The 25752-nt window shown below is 35.6% G+C and overlaps 1 protein-coding gene across 1 annotated transcript in view; it reads right to left on the reverse strand.

The window, feature by feature from the left end:
• The window catches only part of DNAJC13 (DnaJ heat shock protein family (Hsp40) member C13), a 127768-nt gene extending 102683 nt beyond the window's left edge, over positions 1–25085 (reverse strand). Inside the window, exons 1-2 of the mRNA XM_063113976.1 lie at positions 24874–25085; positions 8303–8383 (exon numbers count right to left, since the gene is read on the reverse strand). Coding sequence (XP_062970046.1) covers positions 8303–8370 — 68 coding nt within the window. The 5' untranslated portion in view covers positions 8371–8383; positions 24874–25085. The remainder of the gene's footprint in view (positions 1–8302; positions 8384–24873) is intronic.
• Between the last annotated feature and the right edge of the window lie 667 nt (positions 25086–25752).

A 25752-nucleotide genomic window follows, 5' to 3' on the forward strand; every position in this document is an offset into this window, starting at 1 on the left:
AATGATAAATTTTGTTAATCTTTAACATGTACTCATACAAAAAATATAATTTTCTTCCCTAATTTTACATGTCCAAAGTGGAGTGGGAAACTAAAGAATAAGAACACTTTCATCTAACATAAAAACATTGATTTGCTTCTTTGTAAGGGTGAGGGTTGGGAGATTGGAGAAGTAGATGAGAATTTATCTAAACAGCTAAAAATGTCTCAAAACTTCAAAGGCTTATTAATCAATTAATGGGAACTAAGAACAAAGAAATACTATCTTGTTCAAATCAGTATTTGACTTAAAAAGACTGCACAATGAAATCAAATGTATGATAGAAATGTGAATTCACAAATTCTATTTTTCAGAATCATCTTGAGAGTCAAACATGAGAATTTTTATAATCCTGAAATAAAACTACAGAATTTGTCTATTTTATCCTGAGGACAAAAAGTATAGAAATTAAATGCCTGAGATGTTTCAAATGTCACCTGCTACCGTCACATGCACAGTCTTAGAGGATCAGATAAGAAAGTATTCTTTTCAAGTCTATACCAATCTCCTCTGCCACACCTAAGCCCCTTCTAACAATTTTTTCATGTTCTCTGTCATCTAGATCATGTAACTGTCATCTGGATCAGTGCTGGCTAAAAGAACTTTGAGATGATGGCAACATTTTATACCTACGCTGTCTAATAAGGTAGCCATAAGCCACATGTAACTATTGAGCACTTAAATGTGACTTATGCAACTAAATTTTACATTTGATTTAAACTTAGCTACTTTAAATTTAAATAGCCATATTTAGTTAGTGTCTACCGTATTGGGAGAAGGTACATTCTAGATCTTTCAGCAAAAGAATCCTGGAGTTATGGGCACATTAGACCCAAAGTACAGTCATGGCTAGTGTATTCAGAGCCATCTTTCAGATAAATACTGAGCTCTAAAGCCTTCCCAAAAAGAAGGCTATAAGATAATTATTAAAAGCCCCTTGCCCTTTTGCCCTCCCCTCCCCGTTCCTTTCCCTTCTTCTATAAGCACTCACTCCCCATGCCTTTTCTCTTCTCTAGAATGGCTGCCAGACTTCCCTTAAAAATAAAGCAAATACATCTAGGTCACTTAAAACATCTTTATAAGCAGCCTTAAGCTTTCCAAGGTTACCTAAAAATCCCCCTTGGATACAGATTTAGAGATTAAAATGAGAACTGTCTCACACGTATGATATGTTCATCACAATACTTGCAACTAAAAGGTGTTTTTTTTTTTTTTTTTTTTTAATTTATCTTTTACTAACTCACGAGTGTCCTAAGTCATAAAGAATAGAAAAAGATTCTAGGAATTTGGGGAGGTACATGTCTTTTCTATCTTTGAAATTCTAAATCTTAGCATAGTACCCAGCACTGACTACAACAGGTGCTCAATAAATCTTTGTCACATAGCAAAACAGACCAATCTATCCAATAATGTCAACTATACATTCAAATCTATGACCCACTAGCCTACTCTTGCCTTTAAAGCAGAAGACAGATAGCAACTAATTTTACATCAACTTTTTATTCATAACTACTATTACATCAGAAAATGATTGTTTGTATTTTTATGAACAAAAACATTTATTTTATTTGCTGTCTGCAAAGAAAACTGCCATTTATAAATTACAATAATTTAATTTGCTGTTCTATGGGTTTGAGATCAATTTGTTGGCAAATCCTTAAAAACTATCGTACTAAAAATAAGTTCTTATTAAAAAAACACAGCCATATAAAATTCAATTACAAAATAACGACTAAAGCAAACAGAATGAATGAGAAATTTATGACAGATGTTGCCATATATATAATGTGAAGAAATATGAAAGCAAATACCTTTTCCCCAACTGAAAAATTAATATTCATTATTGACTTTCCCTAACTGCACTTGTTTCTTTTTAAAATTAATTTTGTATGTAACTTTTTAATTCCTTAATAAAAAGAAACATTTACTCTTTATATTTACATAACTCACAGATTTATAGTAATATGATAGCTTATTAAGAAACAATTTATGCCACCCATTAGCTATAATGTTATTTAGAATCAGGAAACTAATGCCATTCAAAGACATAAAAGTATTTTAGGCAACTGCTTTATCTATGGGGCATTTTACTCCCACAGCAATTGATGATAAAGATCAGTGAAGCAAAAGCTGGGGATGTAATCGTGTTTTGGATTTGACAGGTGACACTTAAAGATTTTTTTAATAGACTAAACTTAAGTTACATTAAAACAAGCACACTTCCGTATTATTTTAATTCCTGAAAATAAAAGTTACATCATTCTTAAATTTTCTAGTCCTTATAAATACTCTTCTCTCCTTTGAAACAATTTTTTTAGAACATGATTTCTTTTATGTGGTCACTTCTTTTTTAAGAAAGAAAAAAAAACCTAACATGTTAGACACTGTATTAGGTATTACCATGGATTGACCCAATATTAAATGAGCACCTAACACTGTGCTGGGTTCAACGATATGACAGTGAATAAGAAAGTCAATTCTTTGAAGACTTAATTCCCTCCCAACATTTTATTATTATTTAGTTCTTTAATTCAGACATTTGAAATAAACTTCAAAGTAGTAAAAACCAAGATTCTTGTCAGTCATTATCTGAAAGTCAATTTCAGACTTGAATATTAGCTTGAATCAATTAGACATGTACAACAGTCTCAACAGAGATACTTCAAAAATATTGATCACCATAACAATGTCATACTCTTCTGCATAGAAAATTCATCTCATTCAGTTTTCTCCTAATATGGAAAATTCAACATTGCTTTCTTTTTATAAACTAAGGAAAGTTTATGTTTACTATAAAACAATGGTTCTCAGATTCTTAAGGTTGTAAAATCTTTGTATATTGCTTTTAAAGTTCAAGGCCCTCCACTCCTTCAGTGGAGAATCTAAGCAAATAGGCCTCAGAGAAGCCAAACAGATCTAATCAGAGCTGGAAGAGAGCTTTGATGTTACCTATAAAATAGACCTATAAAATAGACCTTAAACCTTTTAATACCACAAAGCAAGGCTGGATAGTTTTAATTGTTCGCTACTGGTGCAAGGAAACTAATTTATCTTCCATAAAAGCAACTCCATTCATTTCATTCATTGCAGTAATGCAGATATTATAATTGTTCCTCAGAACTAATCCAATATATACTTCCCCACAAATTTCACCCTCTGGTACAAGTTCTGTCTTTCAGCTTCACTTACAGCATACCTAACTCTTTTCCTAGGTTGAACACCCTAGTTCCTTCAACAAATTCAAGATAAGTTTTGGCCACCAATTTCTCAAAACCTTTAGGATCCTCACAGAACCTAGGATTTTTCCTTCTGTTATTAAAAGTTTGAGAACCCAGGTACTTGAATTAGTATTTTAGTCGATCTAATCATGAAATTAGCATAACTAAACTACTAGGTTTCTCAAAGAGTTAGGAGATCAATGGTGATGAGCACTGCTAAAGGAGGCACCACAGCTTAATGGTTAAGCGCACCAACTCTGGAGTCACACTGCCTGGGTTTGAACACTGCCTGGACTACTCACTAAGCTATGTGTCCTCTGATAACTTGCTTAACCTCCCTAAGCTTCGGTTTCCCCATCTGAAAGATGTGGATATTACATATGCCTACCTCATAATGTGGGAATTAAAAGAAATAATCCATGTAGTGTTTGACACTTATGTGTCCCAAAACCCCAGCAGAGTAATTGAACCAATTATAATTAGTAACATTATGTTTTAAGTAGCCATGACTGCTTTAGCACATTCATATTTAAAACACAGAACAAAATTCATGGGCAAATTAATCATTCATCTGACTATATCACCAGGATACTGTGATTCTGGTCAAACTCGACTTGAAAGATCAGTTTCACCTAAGAGGGCTCATTCACATCAGAAGTAGTACTCAGAAAAGAGAAAGAAGGAATGGATAGGACAATCTGCAAATACCTATCTTAATAACTCAGTGAGAAGATGCCCTACTTCCCTCAGAAGAAATAAAGGGCATCCCATGAAATGTAGTATTTTAAGGACTTAATTCCATGATGTAATGCCCATATTTTTTCCTAGCTCAGATGGAGCTAGCTTTTAATAAAACACTGTGCGTAAAATATAAGATTCCTATAAAGGAGATGTGATCCAATTTGTACTTCTGGGTAGAAAATGTTCAAATCCTAGATTGCTTGATAATAGTCACAAAGAATTATACAAAGAAAACACAAAGAGAATTCAGGACCAACTCATTTGAGTTTTGGAGGCTGGCAGGGTCAAGAGCTAGGATAAAGCAAAAACAAAATCAAAAACAAAACAACCCCCCCCCCCTCAGAATTGCTAGGGTTAACGGAATTGGTGAGTGTGTAAATGCCAGGCAGCTAAAGAGAAGGGCATCTCTGCTCTGGCAGAACTATACTACTACGTATAAGAAAGGTATCAGATATTCATCAGCTTCACTTTTCCTCAACTCTTCTGTCAATTTCCTGTATCTAGTCATTACACAGACTGTCTATGAATGTAGTAAGTGCATCTGTCACTCAATTTCATAGCCTGGTTGCCATATATCCTAATGTACTGAAGTTGAAATCCTGTACAGATACTAAAATGCTACTCTTAAGTCCTGATCATTTGCTACAATTAATGTATACAAATATTAAAGCGATCCATAGGTAGATTTTATTTGGAATTTCCATCCAGAAACAATGAAGAATGTGTATTACTGTGAAGCTTTCCACAGTGATTTTGCACTTCTGCTTTAACTGAAACATCTGCACCTTCCTTCCTGTCTGAAATGGCTTGCTTAGGCCAAAAAGGAAATTTTGCTTTTTCATGAAAGAAAAGTGCTTTTTCCCCATTGAAACTGACTCCCCCTTCTTGTTCTTCCCAGAACAAACATATAATTAAATTATGTATGTAGTTTACAAGTGGAAAAAATGATGAGTGCACAGGAAAAGCTATTTTGCTGGTCAAGAAGTCTATACTGATGGTGAATAGACCTGCATCAAAGAGAGTATGAGGAGGCTGCAAAGTAAGGCATAATGAGAAATATTACAAAGGTACCAGAAAAGGGTCACATAAATATCTTCAAGGGGAATATCTGGAGAACTTATCTTTAATTTAGGCAAGAGACTGGAAATATTCAAAGTAATCTGGAAAAAGAACATAAAAGGAGACACATACTTCCCAGGTTCAAAATAGTACAAAGCTATAGTATTCAAGACAATATGGTCTGACATATGGACAGGCATATAGGATCAATGGAACAAGACTAAGAGTCCATAAGTAAACCCTTACAATTATGGTCAATTGATTTTTGACAAGGGTGTCAAAATAATTCAATTGGGAAAAAATAGTCTTTTCAAGAAATGATGCTGGGATAACTGAATATCCACATGCAAAGGAATGAATGTGGATCCCTACTTCACACCATATACAAAAATTAACTCAAAATTAAAGCTATAAAACTCCTAGAAGAAAACACAGGAGCAAACCTTTGTGACCCTAGATTAGGAAATGGCTTCACAGACATGACACCAAAAGCACAAGTGGCAAAAGAAAATATAAATATATTGGATTTTATCAAAATTAAAAACTTTGTGCTTCAAAGAATACCATCAAGAAAGTGAAAAGACAACCCACAGAAATGAAGAAAATATTTGTAAATCATATATCTGATAAGGAACTTGTATTCAGAAAATACAAAGAACTCTTACAACTCAACAATAAAAATACAAATAATTCAATTAAAAATGAGTAAATGATTTGAATAGGTATTTCATCAGAGAAGATATACAAATGACTCAATATCATCAGTCATTAGGGTAATGAAAATCAAAAACACAAGGAGATACCACTACACACCTATGCTAGGATGGCTAAAAAAAAAAAAAAAAAAAAAGAGAGAGACAATAACAAGTGTTGGTAAGGATATGAAGCAACTGGAACCCTCTTACACTGATGGTGGGATTGTAAAATGCTGCAGCTACTTTGGAAAACAGTTTGGCTGTTCCTCAAAAAGTTAAACACAGAGCTACATGTAACCTACCAAAATTCCATTCTTAGGTATATACCGAAGAGAACTAGAAATATAGATTCACCCAAAAACTTGTACATGAACATTCATAGCAGCATTATTCATAATAGTGAACAAGTAGAAAAACACAAACGTCCATCAACTGATGAATGGACAAACAAAATGTGGTATATCCATTCAACAGAATTTTACCTGCCAGTAGCACATGCTACAACATGGGTGAACCTTGAAAACGTTATGCTAAGTGGAAGAAGCCAGTCAAAAAAGACCACATTTTGGGCCGAGCCCCATGGCGCACTCGGGAGAGTGTGGCGCTGGGAGCGCAGCGACGCTCCTGCTGCGGGTTCGGATCCTATATAGGAATGGCCGGTGCACTCACTGGCTGAGTGCCAGTCATGAAAAAGACAAAAAAAAAAAAAAAAAAGACCACGTTTTGTATTTTTACATTCATAGGAGATGTTCCAAATATGAATTAGACTAGTACACAGAAAGTAGATTAGTGTCTGCCAGATGCTAAGAAGAGTGAGGAAAAAGAGAATAACTGCAAATTTTGAGCGGTTTTTAGAGGAAGTTTTTTGCGGGGTAGTGGTGATGAAAATGTTCTAAAAACACTTAGAAGTGATTGTTCACAACTCTAAGTCATTTTTTTTTTTCCTTTTTTTTTTGGTGGCTGGCTGTTACAAGGGATCTGAACCTGTGTCCTTGGTATTATAAGGCTCTAACCAACAACACAACTCTATGAATATATTAAAAACCACTGAATTGTATTCTTTAAAAGGGTGAGTTTTATGATATGTAAATTATAACAAAGTTTCAAGGTGTAAAGGAGGGAAGGAACTGTGCTAACAGCACAGAAACAGTTCTCCAAATTATTACAAAAGAGGGGGAAAAAAGATGATTGTCTTAAGTCTTAGTCACTACTCTGTAAGAACATTAAAAAAAACTTTCCAGATGATCACAATTACTGACAAGCTCACAAAGCAAAAAGTATTGCAGTAAGTTTGTTCCTTGGAATTAATGCATCACTATGCTATACTCCTATTAAAAACAGAAGTTATATTATGATGACCAGAGCAATCCACCATTTGAGGAAAAAATAAGGATTATTTAAATATAAAATTTTCTTTAAGACTGATCAAAGAACTAAAAATACTCATGTACTCTGGATACACTAATTTTCTTAAAAAACTAAAGACAAATATTCTACAAGGGTAACAATTATGCTTCCTGATTTAGGAGTTCATACAACTGAGCTACTAACAGAAAATGAAATCAAACACTCAAATCTTTCAAAATTATAGTCAGTTTGCTAATGTAAACCAGAAACAATATAGAGTTCAGATGTTGCACCATCCTAAGACGTTACCACACTCTCTATTACCTAAAAAATGAAAAGCTGAATAAGAACAAAAGCCATTGGCTTTGTGCACATGTCACGTTTTATCTTGCAACCTGATTTAGAATAATGTGGTCACCTACTTGTCAAAGTGTTACACATTCATTTTGTTCATTTCTACTTGAAGTAGTACTAATAACTAAACTTTACCAAAGACTAAACATCTTTTGTAAAGGACAACAGGTGCCATTTACTGAATACTCAATGTATTTAAGGCATAATTTTAAAACCCTTGTATCACTTCATTTAATCCTTACAACAATCTGAGAGACAGGAATTACCATCCATCTTAGAGAGAGGAAACAGAAGCATTTATACTTTGGTCTGAGTAGCAAAGTTACTAAAAAATGCCACTGCTCTCTCCCAAGGAAAATAAAAGCTCGAACCTAATTTTTAAATTTCATTACAGGCCTAAAAAAAGGTTACAAACTTCATTAGATGAATTAATGGCATGTTTTTGCTGACAATCAAATGGATATGAAAATGTGTTGATTACACACAGGCTAGTCTCTGGATAATAAAGTTATGGAGTTAACACCCTGCTACTTGTGTATAACCTCATCATTAATTGATAGTATTCAAGAGGGTGGATAACTGGTTTACTTTCCTTTTAACTGTTACTTTTAATTCTTATCAAACTCCTTGCCAAGACAGATAGAGAAAACTTGAAATGTCAAAAGAAAAAAGAACAACGACTTATTCCAAATGTAACATTTGCATTTAAAATGTGCACATATGCTTTTCAGAAGAGAAAGGCTGAACAGCACTACTGAGTTGTGCAGTACTATTCAAGATATTGAAAAAAAGTAATGTTTAAAATACTTTCTAGAAGCACAGAAAAATAAAATCAACAAGAATACTTACTTTCCCCTCCATGAATGTTTTGTTGTGTAGAAACATGCCAAATCCTTATTTTCCCTAATTACGTTCATTTTGTGCTGAAACCTGGAAGATAAAAAATGTAGGTGAATTTAGTACAGTGTATATATCCTTAGTTTTTCCTGAATCTCCCAGTCCAAGAATATGATAGCTCCCTTACTTTCATAGCCTGCCATACATCCTCTACAAGACTACAAGGTTTTTAAGGACAAGTAATGGTCTGTTCAACTGTCTTTCATAGCCTTTAGCACTGTATTGCGATTGCTTAATTGTCTCTCTCCTCCATTGCATTGGGTTTCTTGAGGACAAGAATTGCCTTCTATCAACATCCTGAATGTATAGAATTGAATAAAAAATGTCAGATAAAGAAAATGAATTTTTAAATCTCACATTGCCAAACAATCCTTTGGCACATGACGGACACCTAAAAACATCCGCCAAGTATCAAACCAATTAATTCCAAAAGGTTTTCGTTGAGCTGCTAAATGCCAGCTATTTTCTGTCACATCACTGTAAAGGGAATCTATTGTAAGTTAGAATTTTAAAATAACAATTTTTCTCATTATAAAAGTAACGCATGTCCATAGTAAGAAATCTAAAATATTCATAAAGTAAATCACCTTTCATCCTAGCATCCAAAGATAATCATTCTAGCCTTCATATATGTAGAAAAATCTTTCCTTTTTCTTTAACAAAATTGAGATTATCATTAGTACTGCTTAAATCTGTTTTCACAGAATATTAACTTTTCCCCATGGAATTAAATATTCTTGAGAAAATGATTTTTAAGGCTACATGGTATTCCGTTGTAAGAATAAACTATAACAGTGCTACTCAAAGTACAATTGCAAACTGTATGTTACCAGGGCACATCAAGGTAAGTACAGAAATTGATAATGTTTAGAAACTGTTAAAGCAGCTTGATTAATGGACTCCTCTGGCTGAACAGGACATTGAACAGAACAAGACTGTTGAACTTGTGTGATGAATCACACATGGAATGAGCTTCCTAACAGTCGCATGCAGTGAGACCACATTACGTGTAATGCTTGTTCACTGTCTCAGAAGTATATAAAATCCAAAATCCATTCATTTCAAAATCTTGTTAATTTTACAGTATAAATTGTTGGAACCAGCTACTACTGAAAGACTGATGAAAAACTTGAAAATACTACATCGCATACTTCATTTTGAATAAAAGTTAAAAATGAATATGGTAATTTATTTCTTCTTTTGTAACTTGGCTATTTCCCTCTGGCCTTAATAACCTGAAATGCACTCTTAAAAAATATTGTAGGTTATAAAAGTGTCAATAATGCAAACTGAATGGCTGGAATTATAGTTCACCTAGGATTGCTTTACACCCTTACATACTGTGAATTTCTTTAAATCAGCAAGGATTCTTTTCATAATTGGAATAAAGCTATTTTCATCCAAAAACATTTTTATAACAACTTTTTGAGATACAATTCACATACCACTAATTCTCCCTTAAAATGTCCAATTCAGTGTTTTTTGTTTTTTAGTATATTCAGAGTTCTGCAGCTATCACCACTATTTTTAGAACACTTTCATCACCCCAATCAGAAATCCTGTTAGCAGTAACTCCCTATTCCCCTTGCCACTAGTTACTGGCAGCCACTAATCTACTTTTTTATCACTATGGATTTGCCTATGCTGGCCATATTGTCAAATAATATTCTATTGTATGGATATATGGATATACCACATTTTGTTTATCCATTCATCAATTGATGAACATTAATGTTGTTTCTACTTCTGGGCTATTATGAATAATACTGATATGAACATGCTTATACAATTATGCATGAACAAGTTTTCATTTCTCTGGGATATACATCTGAGTGGAAAAACATTTTTAAAGACAGCTCTATTTTGAAATTACTTTCTTCATTCCTCCTACTTGTTTTTGTATTACCAATGAGCCTTTTTGTGTTACCAATCAGACAATTAGTTCTAGGTAGAGAGCCTTTGTCCTTTACATAGAACGTTTGTGCCCCAGAACTTATTATGGCTTATGCCCTCAACTCCTTCAAATCTATGTTCAAATGTCACCTTTAAAATAAGACCTACCCTAACCATCTTGTTTAAATTGCAACCACCCTCCTCATTCTACACTCCCTATTTCCTCTTACCCCTGCACTTTTTCCCCCATAGCACTTTCCATATTCTAATGTGCAATTTATTACATTACTCATCTAATCCTACTAGAATATCCAGAGAGAGAGTTTTGTCTGTTTAGCTCACTAACATATCTTCAGAGACTACAAGAATGCCTAACACAAAACAGGTGTTCCTTAAGTATTTGAGCGAATGAATGAAATGCAGCAATCCCACAGGCAATTCTAATGTCCACTTCAAACCTGATGCTCTAACAGGTACTCCCAAATAGAGTTTTGTCAGACCTTCTGGAAATGCACTATTATTAATTCATGTTCTGAGGACTAATAAAGAGAACCACAAGTAACCAAGTTTAGAAAAACCTTTATTGTTACCAGAAAGAAACTTCTCTTACAGTCAAAGGACGTTTTCCTACTAGTGAGCAGAGACAGCTAAATACAGTCCTGACAATTGGTATGGTGTTTTATTTGTTTGTTTCTAGATTTTGAATCTGGGATGACACAGGCAGCCAACTAAGATTTATTAAACCCAGCAAACATTATTCCTGCACTCTGAATCATTAGCAGTAAATGATATCACTGAAAAGAAATCTAGACAGCAACTCTGAGGACTTGCCAGAAAAGTGAAATACACAGATGTACAGATAATACTTTCCCCTTATATACAGTAAGTGAAGATTGGAACAATGGAAGAGAAAGGAGAACAGAGAAGGTAAATGGCTGATAGTGAAGAATACAGTTTGGATTCCTAGTCTATAACTTAAAATATCAGAATGACTGACTCGGTAGCAAGGGCCTATTTTGGGAAAACTGAGAAGAAAGAAAATGTGTTTGAGTAAAGACTGGCTGATATCATTAAAGGACTTTAAAATTAAAATAAAAGGTAGAGAAAAAAGTAAAGATTTTAAAATAACAACCAACCATAAAGAACTTAGGGCATGACCCCCCCAAAATAAAGATGATCCCTTATAAATTCTAAGTGGGAATAAAAGCAAAATAATTCCACAATTAATAACAAAACAAATTTAAGAATTTTCCCAAAAAAACACCTAAAAAATAGCTTCATAGAGATCACTGACTTGATGGATACATAACTCAAACAGACCTTTTAGGAGAGGAATTAAAACAAGCCTACTTCAAGAAGGCTTACCCAAACCCTTTGGAGACCTACGTACTTGGAGGTGATGAAAGTACCGAACTCCAGAGAATTTTTGGTTTAGGACAGATAAAAGGAGAAAGAGAAAGAAGACATGACACATCAATATAAAAGTAAACTATCAATCAACTTCTAATAGAAGAAATACTGTATTCCTGATGCAGATTAGAATGCTGACAGAAAAATTAAATGTAGGATTAAAGAAGTGCTTCAATTCTCTGGACATCAGTAGAAGTTCCTATGGCAAATATCAGCTCACCTGATAATTTTCTCTGTAATATTTTAAGAAGCCACAAGCGATATTGCTACTTTGAATCCAATTCTGAATAAGCAAAAAAACAAAAATAAAATAAAAAGGCTAGTGAAATGGAAGTGCTCTTTATGGAAGAAAATTGCTCCTTTACCTGAAAAGCTTGCCTTCAGCCATGTTATATCTAGGTAGCGGCATAGGCATATTTGAGAGGTAAGGAGGGATGACACCTACCTAAGTAGCCAAGTCAACCCTAGAAACCCTAGAAATAACAGGATAATTCAATGCTATCATTAGTGTCTGCATACCTCAAAATGGAAATCAGGATAATGCTTTTTCATTTTGAACCCTCACTGAAGACTATCCTGAAGTTGGGAATGCAAGGTGACCCTAATTGAAAAATTTATGACATGTCCTGAAATTATGCAACAACTAACTTTTATTGAGTACTCATCACATGTTAGTGATTGAGGTAGTCATTAACCATGCACTTATGTCATTCTGTCCCCATAACAACACTGTGGTACAGGTATAATGATTCCCATTGACAGGAAAACAGAAAGTCAGAGAAATGAAATCACTTGTACAAGGTCATACAGCAGGTAAGTGGTTGGGTCAGGCTTTGCACCGACCTGCCTAACTTCACACTCTATGTACTTAACCTAAGCTTTAATACCTTCTCTCAACTTCAGGAAATCAAAATAAATCTATTCTGACCATGTAATTACAGATTTATCATTTGACAGCATATTTCTGGAATAATTTTGAACTAATTTCAATTATTACCTTCACCTGAAAAGATGATTAGGCACTTGTTAGAAATAACTTTGAAACCCACAATTTCAAGCAGTGAAACAAATTACCATACTCAACACAGGACAAAAGAAATAAAAGAAAAAAAAAAGTCTCCAAAGCTGAAATACTCTACCACCTACAAATAAACTTTTAATTTCCATCTATAGATAAGCTTTAAAACTTTTTTTTATATGTTCTCAAATATATAATAACAAATTTGTTACCAAATATATGATTTCGGGGTACTCTTTAAGGAGAGTTCAACAACAGAAAAACACTATTCTAACTAACATTGAGCTTCTAGAATAACCGACTAATGAGACCTGAGGTTGGACCCAATAGTATAATATTAATCTCTCCAAATTTTCAAGCAAATCTTTTAAATCACAGTAAAACCTCCACTACTTTTTTACTTTTTTTTGGCAGGAGGTAGGGGAAAGGAGGTGCAGCTGGTTGGTACAGGGATTAAAACCCTTACCTTGGTGTTATAACACCGAGCTCTAACCAACTGAGCTAACTGACTGAACTAACTGGCCAGCCTGACTTTTTGATAAACTCACTCAGACAGTGAATGGCAATTGGTCTGGAAACTGCATTAACTCTGAGACCAGGAGGATACTTCCAGACACATAGAGCATAATGGCAATGAACCCAGATCAGAAAAATGCAGAAAAAATAGGATAAGAGTATTTTGTACTATCATTCAAAATGAGAGCTGTAACAACTTCAAGAGAAAATGAGTGAAGGCAAGTCTAGGGGTCCTCCAATTACAGTGGTCAAGTGTAGGATTCAATCTGGGAAGCCCTCGGAATACCTCTCTGTAGCACAGATCCCAGAGCTATATATGTTAACTAACAGCTAGTACAATAAGCTACATGAACATACATACTAAAGTAATTTTAATAATCTATCACCAACATAAAGGTGGTGAATTTTTAAAATATTACTTACAGCCAAAGACAGACTAGTAATAACTGCCATTTACTGGCTGTGTGACTTTGAATAACATTTCTTAACTTCTCTAAATCACAATTCATCTATAAATAGGGACGATACTAACTGTTGCAAAGGGCTGTGGTGAGCACTAAATGAGATAACCCAAACAAAGGAGTTGGCAAGGTACTTGACTCAGAATAAATACTCAAAAAATTAACTAATTATTAGTTACCAACTAATAATAATCACTGTATTTTAAACATACCCCAGATATGCAACTTATTTTGAGTATTTCCATTATCTCTTTTATTTTCAAGTAGCTACAAGCACCTATACCTCTTAATGTATTTTGGTGGGGGAAAGTTATACTAAATTACCTGATACTCTTTAAATCTTTTATTAATTTCAATCCTTCTACTATTCAGTGTATATCACCTAGAATTTCTGCCTTCAAAACTACAGTGTTTTATTGATTTTTATCAGCATTCATAGTTTTTACTTAACCATTCAAAAATAACTATACCAATGTCATATTTCTTAAACTGGATGGCGTACATGAGGACATCATTTTATTTTTAAGCTGTTATTATTTTATTCTTTACAATTAACCTTTCTCACAAAAAGTTTTTAAAAGGAAAAAATGTAAGCTAGACCAAGATGATGATAGATGAAATTTTTAAAAATTATCTTAACTATAACCCAACACCCAACACTTCAGCTTTTTATTTATATTTTATTCCTATAAAATATTATTTTACAAGTCAATCTTATTTACTACATTTTAAATATCCCCTATTAAGTATCTGAAATTTCAATTATTAGAAATGTTTCTTTACATGTACCCAATCTAATATTTAAAATTTTATGTTTGATGCCTATAAGTTAGTTATGGTTTGAAAGACTTTTGAAAAAAAAGCAAATTCACAAATTTAATCTACAGTCAATATTTCCCCTGTACATATTTCTTTAGTAAGCTCTAAAAGTGTTTGAAAAATAGTTGCTTATAGGCAAAAACCCTTAAGCAACCATTAATTCCCATTATTCATGATGGAAAATCTGTAGAAGTTCTAGTTTCAAGAAGTTCAAGTGGCACACAGGTAATAAAATTAACACAGGTACATGCTATAAATAACAATAAATTGCCCAACTAAAAAATGTATAAATTACTGAATGAGATCTTGGTATTAGCAGTATCATCAGCATTTGCCATCCTACCAGTTGTTTAGAGGCTATTCAAATTAGCAAGAATTTATCTGCTCAAACTATCATCACTGAAATTTCACCTCCTTCATTCCTGTAATAGTGTATCATTTCAAATTCTCAAAGGCCTTAACTTCATTTTGATAAGGAAAACTCAAGTGGACATGTCCTTTGCAACTAAACTGCATTGAAAGCACCACCAATTTTTGTAAGTCTGTTTGACTTGTTTTCACTCTATATCCTAATAATATACCACCACCAGAGCTTTGTTTGCAACTTGTTTGTCCTTTTGATATAATTGTACTGAAGGTTAAAAAGTCAAATTCAGAGCAACACAGGCATTTTGGCTAGGTTCATCTTTTTCAAGGAATTCCACTGCTGCATGCTTTCGAATAATACTTAATGTTTTTGCATTCTCTAATTTATTACTGGCAGTAATACTGGCAATCCATTTAAGATCATTTATGGATAAAATGAAAATGATCTTTTAGAAGATACACAATTTTGTCACAAATCTGCAGGATTTGAGAGTCCACTGAGCGGAAGTGTATATCAAATTGACACTAAAAGAAAAAGCATGATGAAACTTGTCACCACAGGCACCCAAGCAGATTACAGCCAGGCTATAAGCAAAAGAATTTGCACACATATCAAAATTAAGTATATGTGCAAGGCTTGTGTTATGTAAAACAGGAATGAATGAAAAATGATACAGAAAAACAATACACTTGTGAATGAAAGAACTGGCATTAATCAAGGCTATTTGCCTGTTTAAAGCACGAATCTTGCAGGACCAACTGGAGGTAATTTTTACACAAACTTGACAACTTGCAGACAGCAGATAATAATTTTTTCACTCTGAATCTACAAAATGTAAGAACAGAATTTACTTTCATCATTAGCTCTACTCTCAAGTAAAAAATCAAAATGTGAGTTTGTCTTGAAATGCATCAAAAAATAAGATGGATTGATGGACAGATAGAAAAAGGCTAGACCTGTGATAAAGCAAGTATAGTAAAATGTTAATGTGAAAATCTTGAAGGTGGGTATGTGGGTGTCTAATGTAAAGTTCTTTCAATATAGCTGCAACTGAAATTTTTTATAATATGTTGGGGGAAAACTGAGTTGGCCTTTCTTTTATGATCAAACTCTCCTACAACAGAAACACTGTCTACCTGCTATATTGTGAAACCACATCTAAAAATATGGTAGACATTCACATGATGGGAATTAATTTATGGGCGTAAAACTCATACAGGTATAACTTATTGAAAATGCAGGGGGAAGAAGAAACACTGCTAAGACAAAAGCTAAACCTGAGTAATAACTAAAGAGAGAATCCCTTATGCTGGCTGGTTAAAGATCTTCTTTTCTTGGTAACTGGAGTCAAAATCTCAGTAAATCGCACCACTAGGTTAGTACATGTTCAAATAAAAGGTAAAAAATATAAATGACTAACAGAACATTAATTTTTACCCAGATTGAAAAGCTACAACTAGACTGCTTTACATAGAATGTGCTGTGTATGGGAGAAACTGCTATATGAACTTCAACCCCCGTTTTTAATTTTTAATTTTAGTTTCTTTTTAATTTACCACTCAATCACAGGTGAAAGCATTTCCTTATAAATGAGCAACAAGTCCATATATTTAATGTGCGCCATGCCTACTACAGGAATCTTAAAACAACCATAAACAGATCACAAAGTAAGGCTTTCTCATTTCAGCCTTCCTTAACTTGTTGAAAAAACCAATACCTCTAGACATTAATGTTAGAAAATGAGAACGCCTGTAGTAATATCAATTTTCAGCTGACAATCATATCTCCAAACTGCCCAGAAGTTATACTATTACTGAAGCATTTCCTTTATTTGCCACATAAAAATTAACTTTTAAATACTTCCACTATCATAGGATAGACGAAATAATCTGAGATCTCTCTCCAATCTTTTTTCAAAATCGATTCCTCTCCAATTAGAAATTGGGTACATATTCATGAAACAAAAGGGCAGGAGGAATTCAAAAGCAAACCATAAATCTGAATAAACACCTTCAGTACTATCTTAATGAGAGGAGGGGGAGAGCATACACCCCATAGCAATTAATCTTGTTCACCTTTTCTATTCAGCAATATAAACTAAATATTGAAAATGAGACTTCTGTCTTCTGTTTCCAACAAATGTATGCTGATTTCATCTGAGGGAATAATTCTTATTTTTGACAAAATAGATCTTTATCTGTTGAAAAAAAAATTAAGTTTTTTCCACGAAGGACAAACTACTGTGACTCTTCTCTTTCCAAGACTTAAAAATGCCTTGAAATATTTACCTGAAAAAGTTTTTTTCAGAAATGTGTTCACTTAATTCTTTGAAATCACTGCTATTGATCATTTACATATTTATCAGTCTGTGCACATTCCTTAAACTTTCTAGGCCTAATTTCTATTTCATTTTATCTTTGAAGCATAACTTGGCTTATCCAAGAACAAAGTGTACTAGTTTAACAAGCTCTTCTTCAGCTCACAAACAAGCACTTAATAATTTTGCTCTAAATGGCAAACAGGCCCTGATGGGCAAAAGAGATTTTCAGCAGCCATGTTTTAACTTGTTGCCGTTTTTCCTGTCACTGTAGGAAATACATAATGGGAGACTAAACCTCCTAATTCTATAACAAATACAAGCTGAAGAAAGTTTCACAATAAACTTCCTAACATCCAAACGGTTCTCTTCATACTATTAAAAGAGACAAGGAGTTTAAGAATTGCTATTTCCCTTCCACCCAACACAAAACAGCAATAATACCGGTTTCTAGATTGGTTCTTTCTGAAATATCCCTATTATGCCTACCTCTCCCATAGTGCTTTACCATTTACAGAGCACTTACAAATTACCTTAAAAAAGGATATTTCTACTTGTAAAATTAAACCCAGCAGATCTAAGGTTTGGGGGGAAATGGATTATCCACTCTAAGACTTGATAAACACTCAAAACACATTTTGTATCTTGACTAGAAGTTTGAGGGTTGGAAACCCCATAGCACTAGATGACTAAGAAATACAAGTCAGAAATCCACGTAGAGTTTAAATTTTAGTATAATTAGTATAGAATTTATAATATATTAGAGAAAACCCCTACATTCATAACCTTATCAGTCCTTCCATTAAGTTCTGGCAACTACAGTTGATAAAGTCAGAGCATTAAAATAACTATTTTAGATTGCTTTACGAGTTTTGATTTCCATCTGTTAATCAAAAAAACAAACTTTTACTGATCAACTACAAAGAGTATTACCGCTGGCATGTGAACACTGCTTAGGCAGTGTGGTCTACTTCTAAGAGCAACTTAAGATTGTTGAAACTATAAAATCCCATTGACTTTTGACCTTATTGTTTTAGAGATCACTCTTCTCCATTAGTAGTCCATAAAAGTACAAGTAAAACTCAAATATGAAGGCTGTTGAATAAAGTTAAGAGTACATAAAAAAGAGCTATTAGCAAGTTACATATATATTTATCTTTACTGACCAAACCACACTTAAATGTACCTTTGCACAGGTAACTATTTTAAGTTAGCAAAGATGATTATAACCATGTTGTTTTAAGCTACTTGCTACAAGAATATCCCCTAAAACAGTGACTACCAAAGGAGTTTCCACAATTAAGAATCATTCCATATAACAAGAGGTGTTATTGATTGGCATGTGCTGAGCATATGAATACTGCTGAAGCTGAAAAATGTGTTGAAAACCACTAATTAATATTTTAAACTAAAGTAATGGTTGAAGTGGGATGCCACCCTATCTGAGGTATTATGATTAGGAGCACTACTAGAATTTAGTGGATGGGACTAGATTCCTCTCAACGTTAAAGACAGTCCCACAGATTGAAGAATTGTCCTCAACGTAGGACTTTCAAATGTCCAAGTGGTCACCCACATAGATAAAAACCTATGTATAATGAACTAATCCCAGAACTAATTCTAATCCCAGAACTAATTCTATTTTAAATATAAATCACAAGTACATTTGTGGGATTTAACATAATGATTTTTGATGATTCATGATTCATAATTTTTTTCAGGAATGCAGCTATCATGTAAATTGAGAGATCATATTTTATTTACCTTGTTCATTTCAGAAAACAATGCTAATGGCAATCCACTTGTATCTGAGTCACCAATATGACAAACCTGTACACATCAACATCTCTGTCAAAATCAAACTGATTCTACGTAAAGGTGCCAGCCTCTGACAACTTCATTGTGTATTTTGGTATAATTATACTTAAGTAATTACATACTGAAATGTGTATAGTCAGTTCTGCTATAATGTTTTTTTGGAAATGTGAATTTATTCCAACAGGATTAATGCATTACTGAACAATATGACCATAATGCGTATTTCACATTTGCTTATGCCTGATTTCATCCCCAAGAAACAAACACTAGGCCAATGGGGAGAAAACTGTACCCAGATGAATTCACCTACATAGGAATTCACAAACATGCACATACACATACCTTAGGAGGTCAATGAATCACACACATTCACATACATGTTGTTAAACTTTCTATTTGATCTCAGATAACTTTCCTCCTTCCACTACTTAACAGTTAACTCACAAGCTGTGATGCTTTCCAAAGCTCACTTCCACAACCAAACTTTTTCAAAACAAAATGCCATTAATTATAGTATTTAATAATTTAACATGTGCAAAACAGTGCTCTTGTTTTAAGTGCCTTTTTCTAAAATGTATCATTGAAGTTTTTGAGTTTCACAGGCCTAACCCATTTCTCCCATAAATCCTGTGGTTTTTAATTATTCAATTTTGCATAGCACAGTGATTTTTAGGAATGCGTATGTCATGTTATAGCTGAACTGACTGTATTTTATTATAAATTCCTTTCACTTCAACTTTAAACACAGGCAGAGGGGTGTGATGTACTTAAAATTAAGTGTACCAAGTGGCTATATGATTTATTTTGACAGCCAATCTATCCATTTTTTCTTATGGATATTTTCGGTGTTGTATCAAAAACCCAAAAGTCAAACAAATTTTCTCCAGTTTTCTAAAAATTTTACAGTTTTATGTTTTACAGTTAAGTCTATGTCTTCTTGGAAAACTGACGTGTTATCATTATGTAATACAATACCCCTGTTCTGAGGTCTGTTTTAGTATTGTTATTAGTATTGTTGTTATTATTAGTACTATTAGTATTGTTATTCCAACCATCTTTTGGTTAGTGTTTGACGGTATCTTTCTCCACCCTTTTATTTTTAACCTATATCTTCATAGTAGATTTCTTGTAGACAGTATATACTTGGACCTTGCTTTTTATTTAGTCTAACCATTTCTTTTAACAAGTATAGCCACATTTAAAATGATTGATACAGTTAAGCAAAAATCTACATCTTTCTAGTTTTCTACATGTTCCATCTGTTGTTTCTTATTCCTTTTCTGCCTGCTCTTGTTAAATGAGAATTTTCAATAGTTATATCTTCTCTGCTGATGTATATATATTTTTAGATGTTGCCCTAGGGTTACAATACAGACCTTTAATTAACCAGTCCACCTTCAAATAATATACTGCTTTATGTGTAACCTAAGGACCTTATAACAGTATATTCTCAGTACCTCCTTCCTATTCTTTGTGCTGATGATGTCTTACTTTCCACTTACATATAATACAAACATACCATATATTGCTATTTTTCCTTTACACAGTCTTTTAGAACAATTAAAAATGAGAAAAAAATAAATTTTATTATATACTTTCATTTACTTCATTTCTGGCACTCTTCATTTATTTATGTAGATCCGATCCAAATTTCAGTCTATATGCATGGTGAAGAACTTCTTTTAACATTTCTTGTAGAGCAGTCTCCTGGTAATGAGTTCTCTCAGCTTTTGTTTCAAGGTATCTTTATTTTACTTTCATATTTAACTTTTATCTTTGTTCCTCCATATGTAACGTTTCTCTTTTCTTTGGCTACCTTAAAGATTTTCTGTTTGTCTTTTATTTACATCAGTTTTAATATGATATGCCTAGATGAGGTGTGTGGGTTTGTTTTTTTTAAGGGGTGGTGGGGTTTAGCCTGCTTGATGCTCTCTAATCCTCTTGGATCTGTAATTTGATGTTCAACACTAATTTTGAAAAATTTTCAAATATTTCCTCAAATATTTCTTCTGCTCTGTTCTCTCTTCTTCTAGGATTCCAATTATGCATATATCAAACGGTATCATCTTCAAGCTCTTGAATTTTTTTTTTTTTAATGTTTTTGTGTTTCTGTTGGGTAATTTCTACTAACATACCTACAAGTTCACTGCTTCTTCCCTCAGCTATGTCAAATCTACTGATTAGCCCAAAGGCATTATTGTGCCTCTTTATTGTACTTTTCATTTCTAGCATTTCCTTTTGATTTCTTCTTATAGTTTCTCTCTCTACTGAAATGACCCACCTGAGCTTGCATTTTGTCCACTTTTCTTTTCTGGTCTTTATGTACTATAATTTTAAATTCCCTGTCAGATAATAGTATCTATGTCAATCTGAGTGGAATTCTGATGATTGCTCTCTCTCTTAGGAGCATTTGTGTGTGCGTGTTTTGCTTCGGTTTGCTTTTTCATAGGCCTCACAAGTTTTCACTGAAAGCTGGACATCTAGCATAGGACAGTAGAGACTGAGATGAGTAATATTTATGACTAGAAATGAGCACACCTTTTCTTTATGATTAGAGCACCGTTTATGTTAATCTATTTAGGAGCTGGGCTGTGTTTATGATATGCTGTTGCTATAGTTATCCTCAATGTTCCAAAGCCTTCATATACCTTCAGAATAGCTTGTGTCTATGGTAGGGCATAATTTATTAGAACAATGTCTGTTTAATCCTTTATGTGGTGTCTCTTTGCTTAATTTTTTTCCTTTCCTAAGAGTATTCTGTCACTTGTTATTCAAAGCTTGTTAGTTTGGTGGCACAGGGTGGGAAATGCAGTCTCTGCTGTTCTGATTAAGGTTACCTCTAAGTCATACACTATATCCTGGGGTCTCATGGGTGTGGCCTTCTGGGTTCTCCTGACACCTTCCCCGGCTGCAGTTTTGGGCTCAGGGTCCCTTCCCAGGCATAAGATTGTTCCCTTCTTCTTTTATCTCCCCCCAGCTCAATCAATGTTCACTAGTAGGGCACCCCCACACCTGATCCCCATTAAAGCTTTTGTTCCACATAAGAGACAGAGGGGAAGAATCAGAGCAGACTTTCTTGACCCTCCTGAAAGTGCTGGTGCTAGTCGCCTCCCCTAGGTATGTACAACAGACACTCCCCAGGACTCTTTCCAGTCTCTCCTAGGAGTATACTCAGTGAGATTTGTGGATAAAGAGCTTGCAGAATGATACACTCAGCCTTCAACAATTTGCCAGTTATTCTAGCTGAACTATTCTTACCAGTGTCCAGTTGTTATGAAGTTCTGATGAAGGTGAATGCAAATTCACACATGCATGCGCTCTCTGCAAGCATCATCTCTCCTTAAATTTTGGGCCAGTGGTTTATCTGTGGCCTTAGCTCTTTACTAGGTTTCAAAAAAGTCATGAATTTCAAATTAGTTTAGTTCTTCTTTGTTGTAAAGGTGACAGCAAAGCTTCTTTTTGTCCCAGGACCAAAGCTAGAAGGTGGTTATATTATTTATAAACTATTTCAGGATAGTAAAGGAGGTGTTACAAATTATTTGGTATAAAAAGGGAGCCTTTATTGGGTCTAATAAAAGTTGAGAAATACTGACTCAAAGGATCTCTTTCAAAACAACTCTCTTTAACCAATGCCAAGCATTACAGGGAACACTGAGGCCAAAATCTATTAGCAACCAAATTTGTGCTGCAGTTTATCTGCACAACAAATATCTATTTACTAATTTTAAGTACCTCAATCAACAGAAGAAAGGTATGTGCAACAGAAACCTCAAAGTCACCTGTGTAAATAGAACTGACTGAGGAACAGAGCGAAATTAGTTAAAACACCTTTTTATCACAACCCTAATTTAGTACCCATCGAGAACAAGAATGCATTATCAACCTTTTTACAAATTTAATATAGCCAGTACTTTTCAGTCCACCTGGGCAACCACCTTCTATTTATCTGTGGTTAAAGTTAAATTCTTACGAATAACTCATGCTTTCCATGGTTCCATAACTGTTTTTCACTGACGATATTCATATATTTCATTTATTTTTCTAGCTGAAGTATTCTGTTTGCAACTAAGCGTAACACTATATGACATTCGTGTATTTTAGACCATTACTGCCACTTTAGAAAAAGAGGAATGGGTTGTCTGGTTAGTTCCGTTGGTTAAAACAGGGTGTTATAACACCAAGGTCAAGGATTCAAATCCTAGTACTGGCCAGCCACACGCACACAAAAAGGAGGAATATCCATTGCCTCTCATTGGAATACAAATTATGTTATTCTCCATGAACTGGACTCTAGCCTTAAGGTTCTTTATATTCCTACTTCTTAATAACCCTCTGACTCCTCTTTTCCTCCCTTAATATGTTCTACTTCCTGTTTTCAAACAAGGAGTGTAATGTAATAGTTTCTAAACAAGGACTTATGTTCCCTGAATGCATTCTGATATTAACAGCACAAGCCAAGTTTGAGATATAGCCACTTAAACACATCAGTTACATTTAAAATGCTAACAAGATTGCATGTTTTATGCTAAACTAAATCAAATAATAAAGCACTTTCCAGAAACCAAAGATTGTGAAATCTAGTCTTTTCAGGACAGCAAGTTTTCAACAAGCAGTTTCTATAAATTTCCAGTTTTGTTTTTTTTTAAAGGCACGTCCTGTTTCATATTCCCAGGCTCAAACTACTGGCAATATACGAACCTGACTACTGTAACTTATTTCCCCAAACCCTGCAGACAAGTACTTTCAAATCTAGAAATCTATCAAGTCCATAAACTAGGAAAGAAAATACAGTAAGACAATCAGTAAGCAATACAGTAAGCGCGTGCTGGGAGCAGAAAATACAGTAAGACAATACAGTAAGCGCGTGCTGGGAGCAGGTCCTGATGAAATATACTAAAATTTCACTTTTTATCAAGACACTACAGTCCAAAAAGCTCAAAATAACTACAGTATAAAGCTCTTTAATAGAGGATGCAACAGCATCAGGCAGAAGCCCTCCTTTCTGAAGGGAATCCAGGTGGGTTAAAAAGGAAAAGCAGCTAGCAATCATTACTTTGGAAGACCACCACATATAGAGGGAGGTTTTTACTACCCCCTCCCCGCAAGCAATTGATAAACAATCTCAATTGTTTGTTAACTGAACAACCTACAATAAGGGCACAATAGAAGGGACGGCACTCTTCTAAGTGTAGTAAGACTCAAATATGCGTTTAACAGCCACTTCACTGAGCGTCTAAGTCCTACTTCACCCATTCCAAAGGCCTCATTCAGAGGTAAAAGCACAGCAGCCGAGGAAAGGCCACTGTGAATAATCTACCGTCCTGGAAGAAAAAACCCTACGAGAAAACTTGATTTTAGAAAAGGGAGAGAGTGCAGAGGAGACGACGCGAGTACTCCTCATTTCCTAATAAAACGAAACAAAGCTAAGAAAAGAAAGTCAAAGTCTACGCAGGATGCGCGAGGAAGGAGGGTCGCTGACCCAAGGAAACAAGTGTCGCCGGAGTCCAGCAGGAAGGGTGCTCGCACTAGGAGGCTGGAAGGGAATCCCGAGGGCGGAGCCCACAGGAGAATGAGAGGTGTGTGGGATAAGGATATGCTAAAAGGAGTGGGGCAGAAAACAAGTAAATCAGGCAAAAAGAGGGGTGGGGTTTAACAGGGCAGTGCCCAGGGCGAATGTCACTCAGAGCCGGGGGTGGGAGATGAGGGAGGGTCGACGGAAGGAACTAGACCAGCAGCCTGAGGGGGTAGGGAGAGTAATCTGCTTCCTTTAGCTGCTGCAAGCTGCGGAGGCTAAAACATAACCCCTCCTTTTCCCCCTGCTCTAAGCCTTCTCCCGCAAGTCCCCGCGGCGTGGACAGGGGGTAAGGCAGAGCCCCAGCGTCCAGCGCCCTGAGTCGGCTTTACCTTCGCGGGAGGCTGGAGAGACTCCAGCCCGAGCTCCTCCTGCCGCCGGCTCTGCGTCCCGAGTGCGATGAGGCGTCCGCCGGCCTCCTCTCCTCAGCACTTCCCCTTTCCCCGTCCGGGCTCGGTAGCTCCGCCGCCGCGGGTTCCTGGTGCTGCCGCGGCTCTGCCTCCCCGCCCCCTCCGCCTCCTCCCTCTGCCTCTCAGAGGCTCGCTCTGGAGGCCGCCATCTTCGCTCAGGCGTTCAGCGATCGCGCTCCAGTACGCCTGCGTCGCCACCGCCCAGGCCGTCACGAGACCCAGTCAGCTGATTTCAACTCTTCCGCCTTCTGCCTCGCCCTCTCGCGTGCGTTTCCTCTCCCTCCCGGCCCCATTCGCTCCCTTTCCCTGAAGTGCCGCGTACCGCCGGCCCACCGGCCCGCCCTCCCAGCAGGTACACATGCGCAGAACAACGAGGCCGGCCGTGGGATCCGGAGTCCACGCAGAGCGAGAGGGGCCCGCCCCTTAGCGCGTGCTGGGGAAGGACACGCCTCTGGGCGCGTACGTGCGAGCAGGGCCACGCCCCCCGGCGTGTTCGAGGGCCGCAGTCCTAGGTTTTTGTCCTACCACGGTAGGGATGCGGCCCAGGACTTGGGCCCGAAGTTTAGATGTAGAGAATCGCACCCGCCTCGCCCTTGACTTCAAGTGCCTTGGAGCCGCGAGGCAGTCTGAAGCCTCAGCCTGCCTACTCACGGGTTTGGTTGGATTGGGAGCCAGCAGGTTCACTGGCTGTTGAGAGGCCCAGAACGACAGCTGAGCGGGGTTTAAATTTTGGGTGATCTGGGAGGTCACGTAGATAAAGCCCCTGAGATGCTTAAAGCCTTGGTGGTGTGAGTGCTGGAA

The sequence above is a fragment of the Cynocephalus volans genome, chromosome 11, assembly GCF_027409185.1.
Source record: "Cynocephalus volans isolate mCynVol1 chromosome 11, mCynVol1.pri, whole genome shotgun sequence".
NCBI classification, from domain to species: domain Eukaryota; kingdom Metazoa; phylum Chordata; class Mammalia; order Dermoptera; family Cynocephalidae; genus Cynocephalus; species Cynocephalus volans.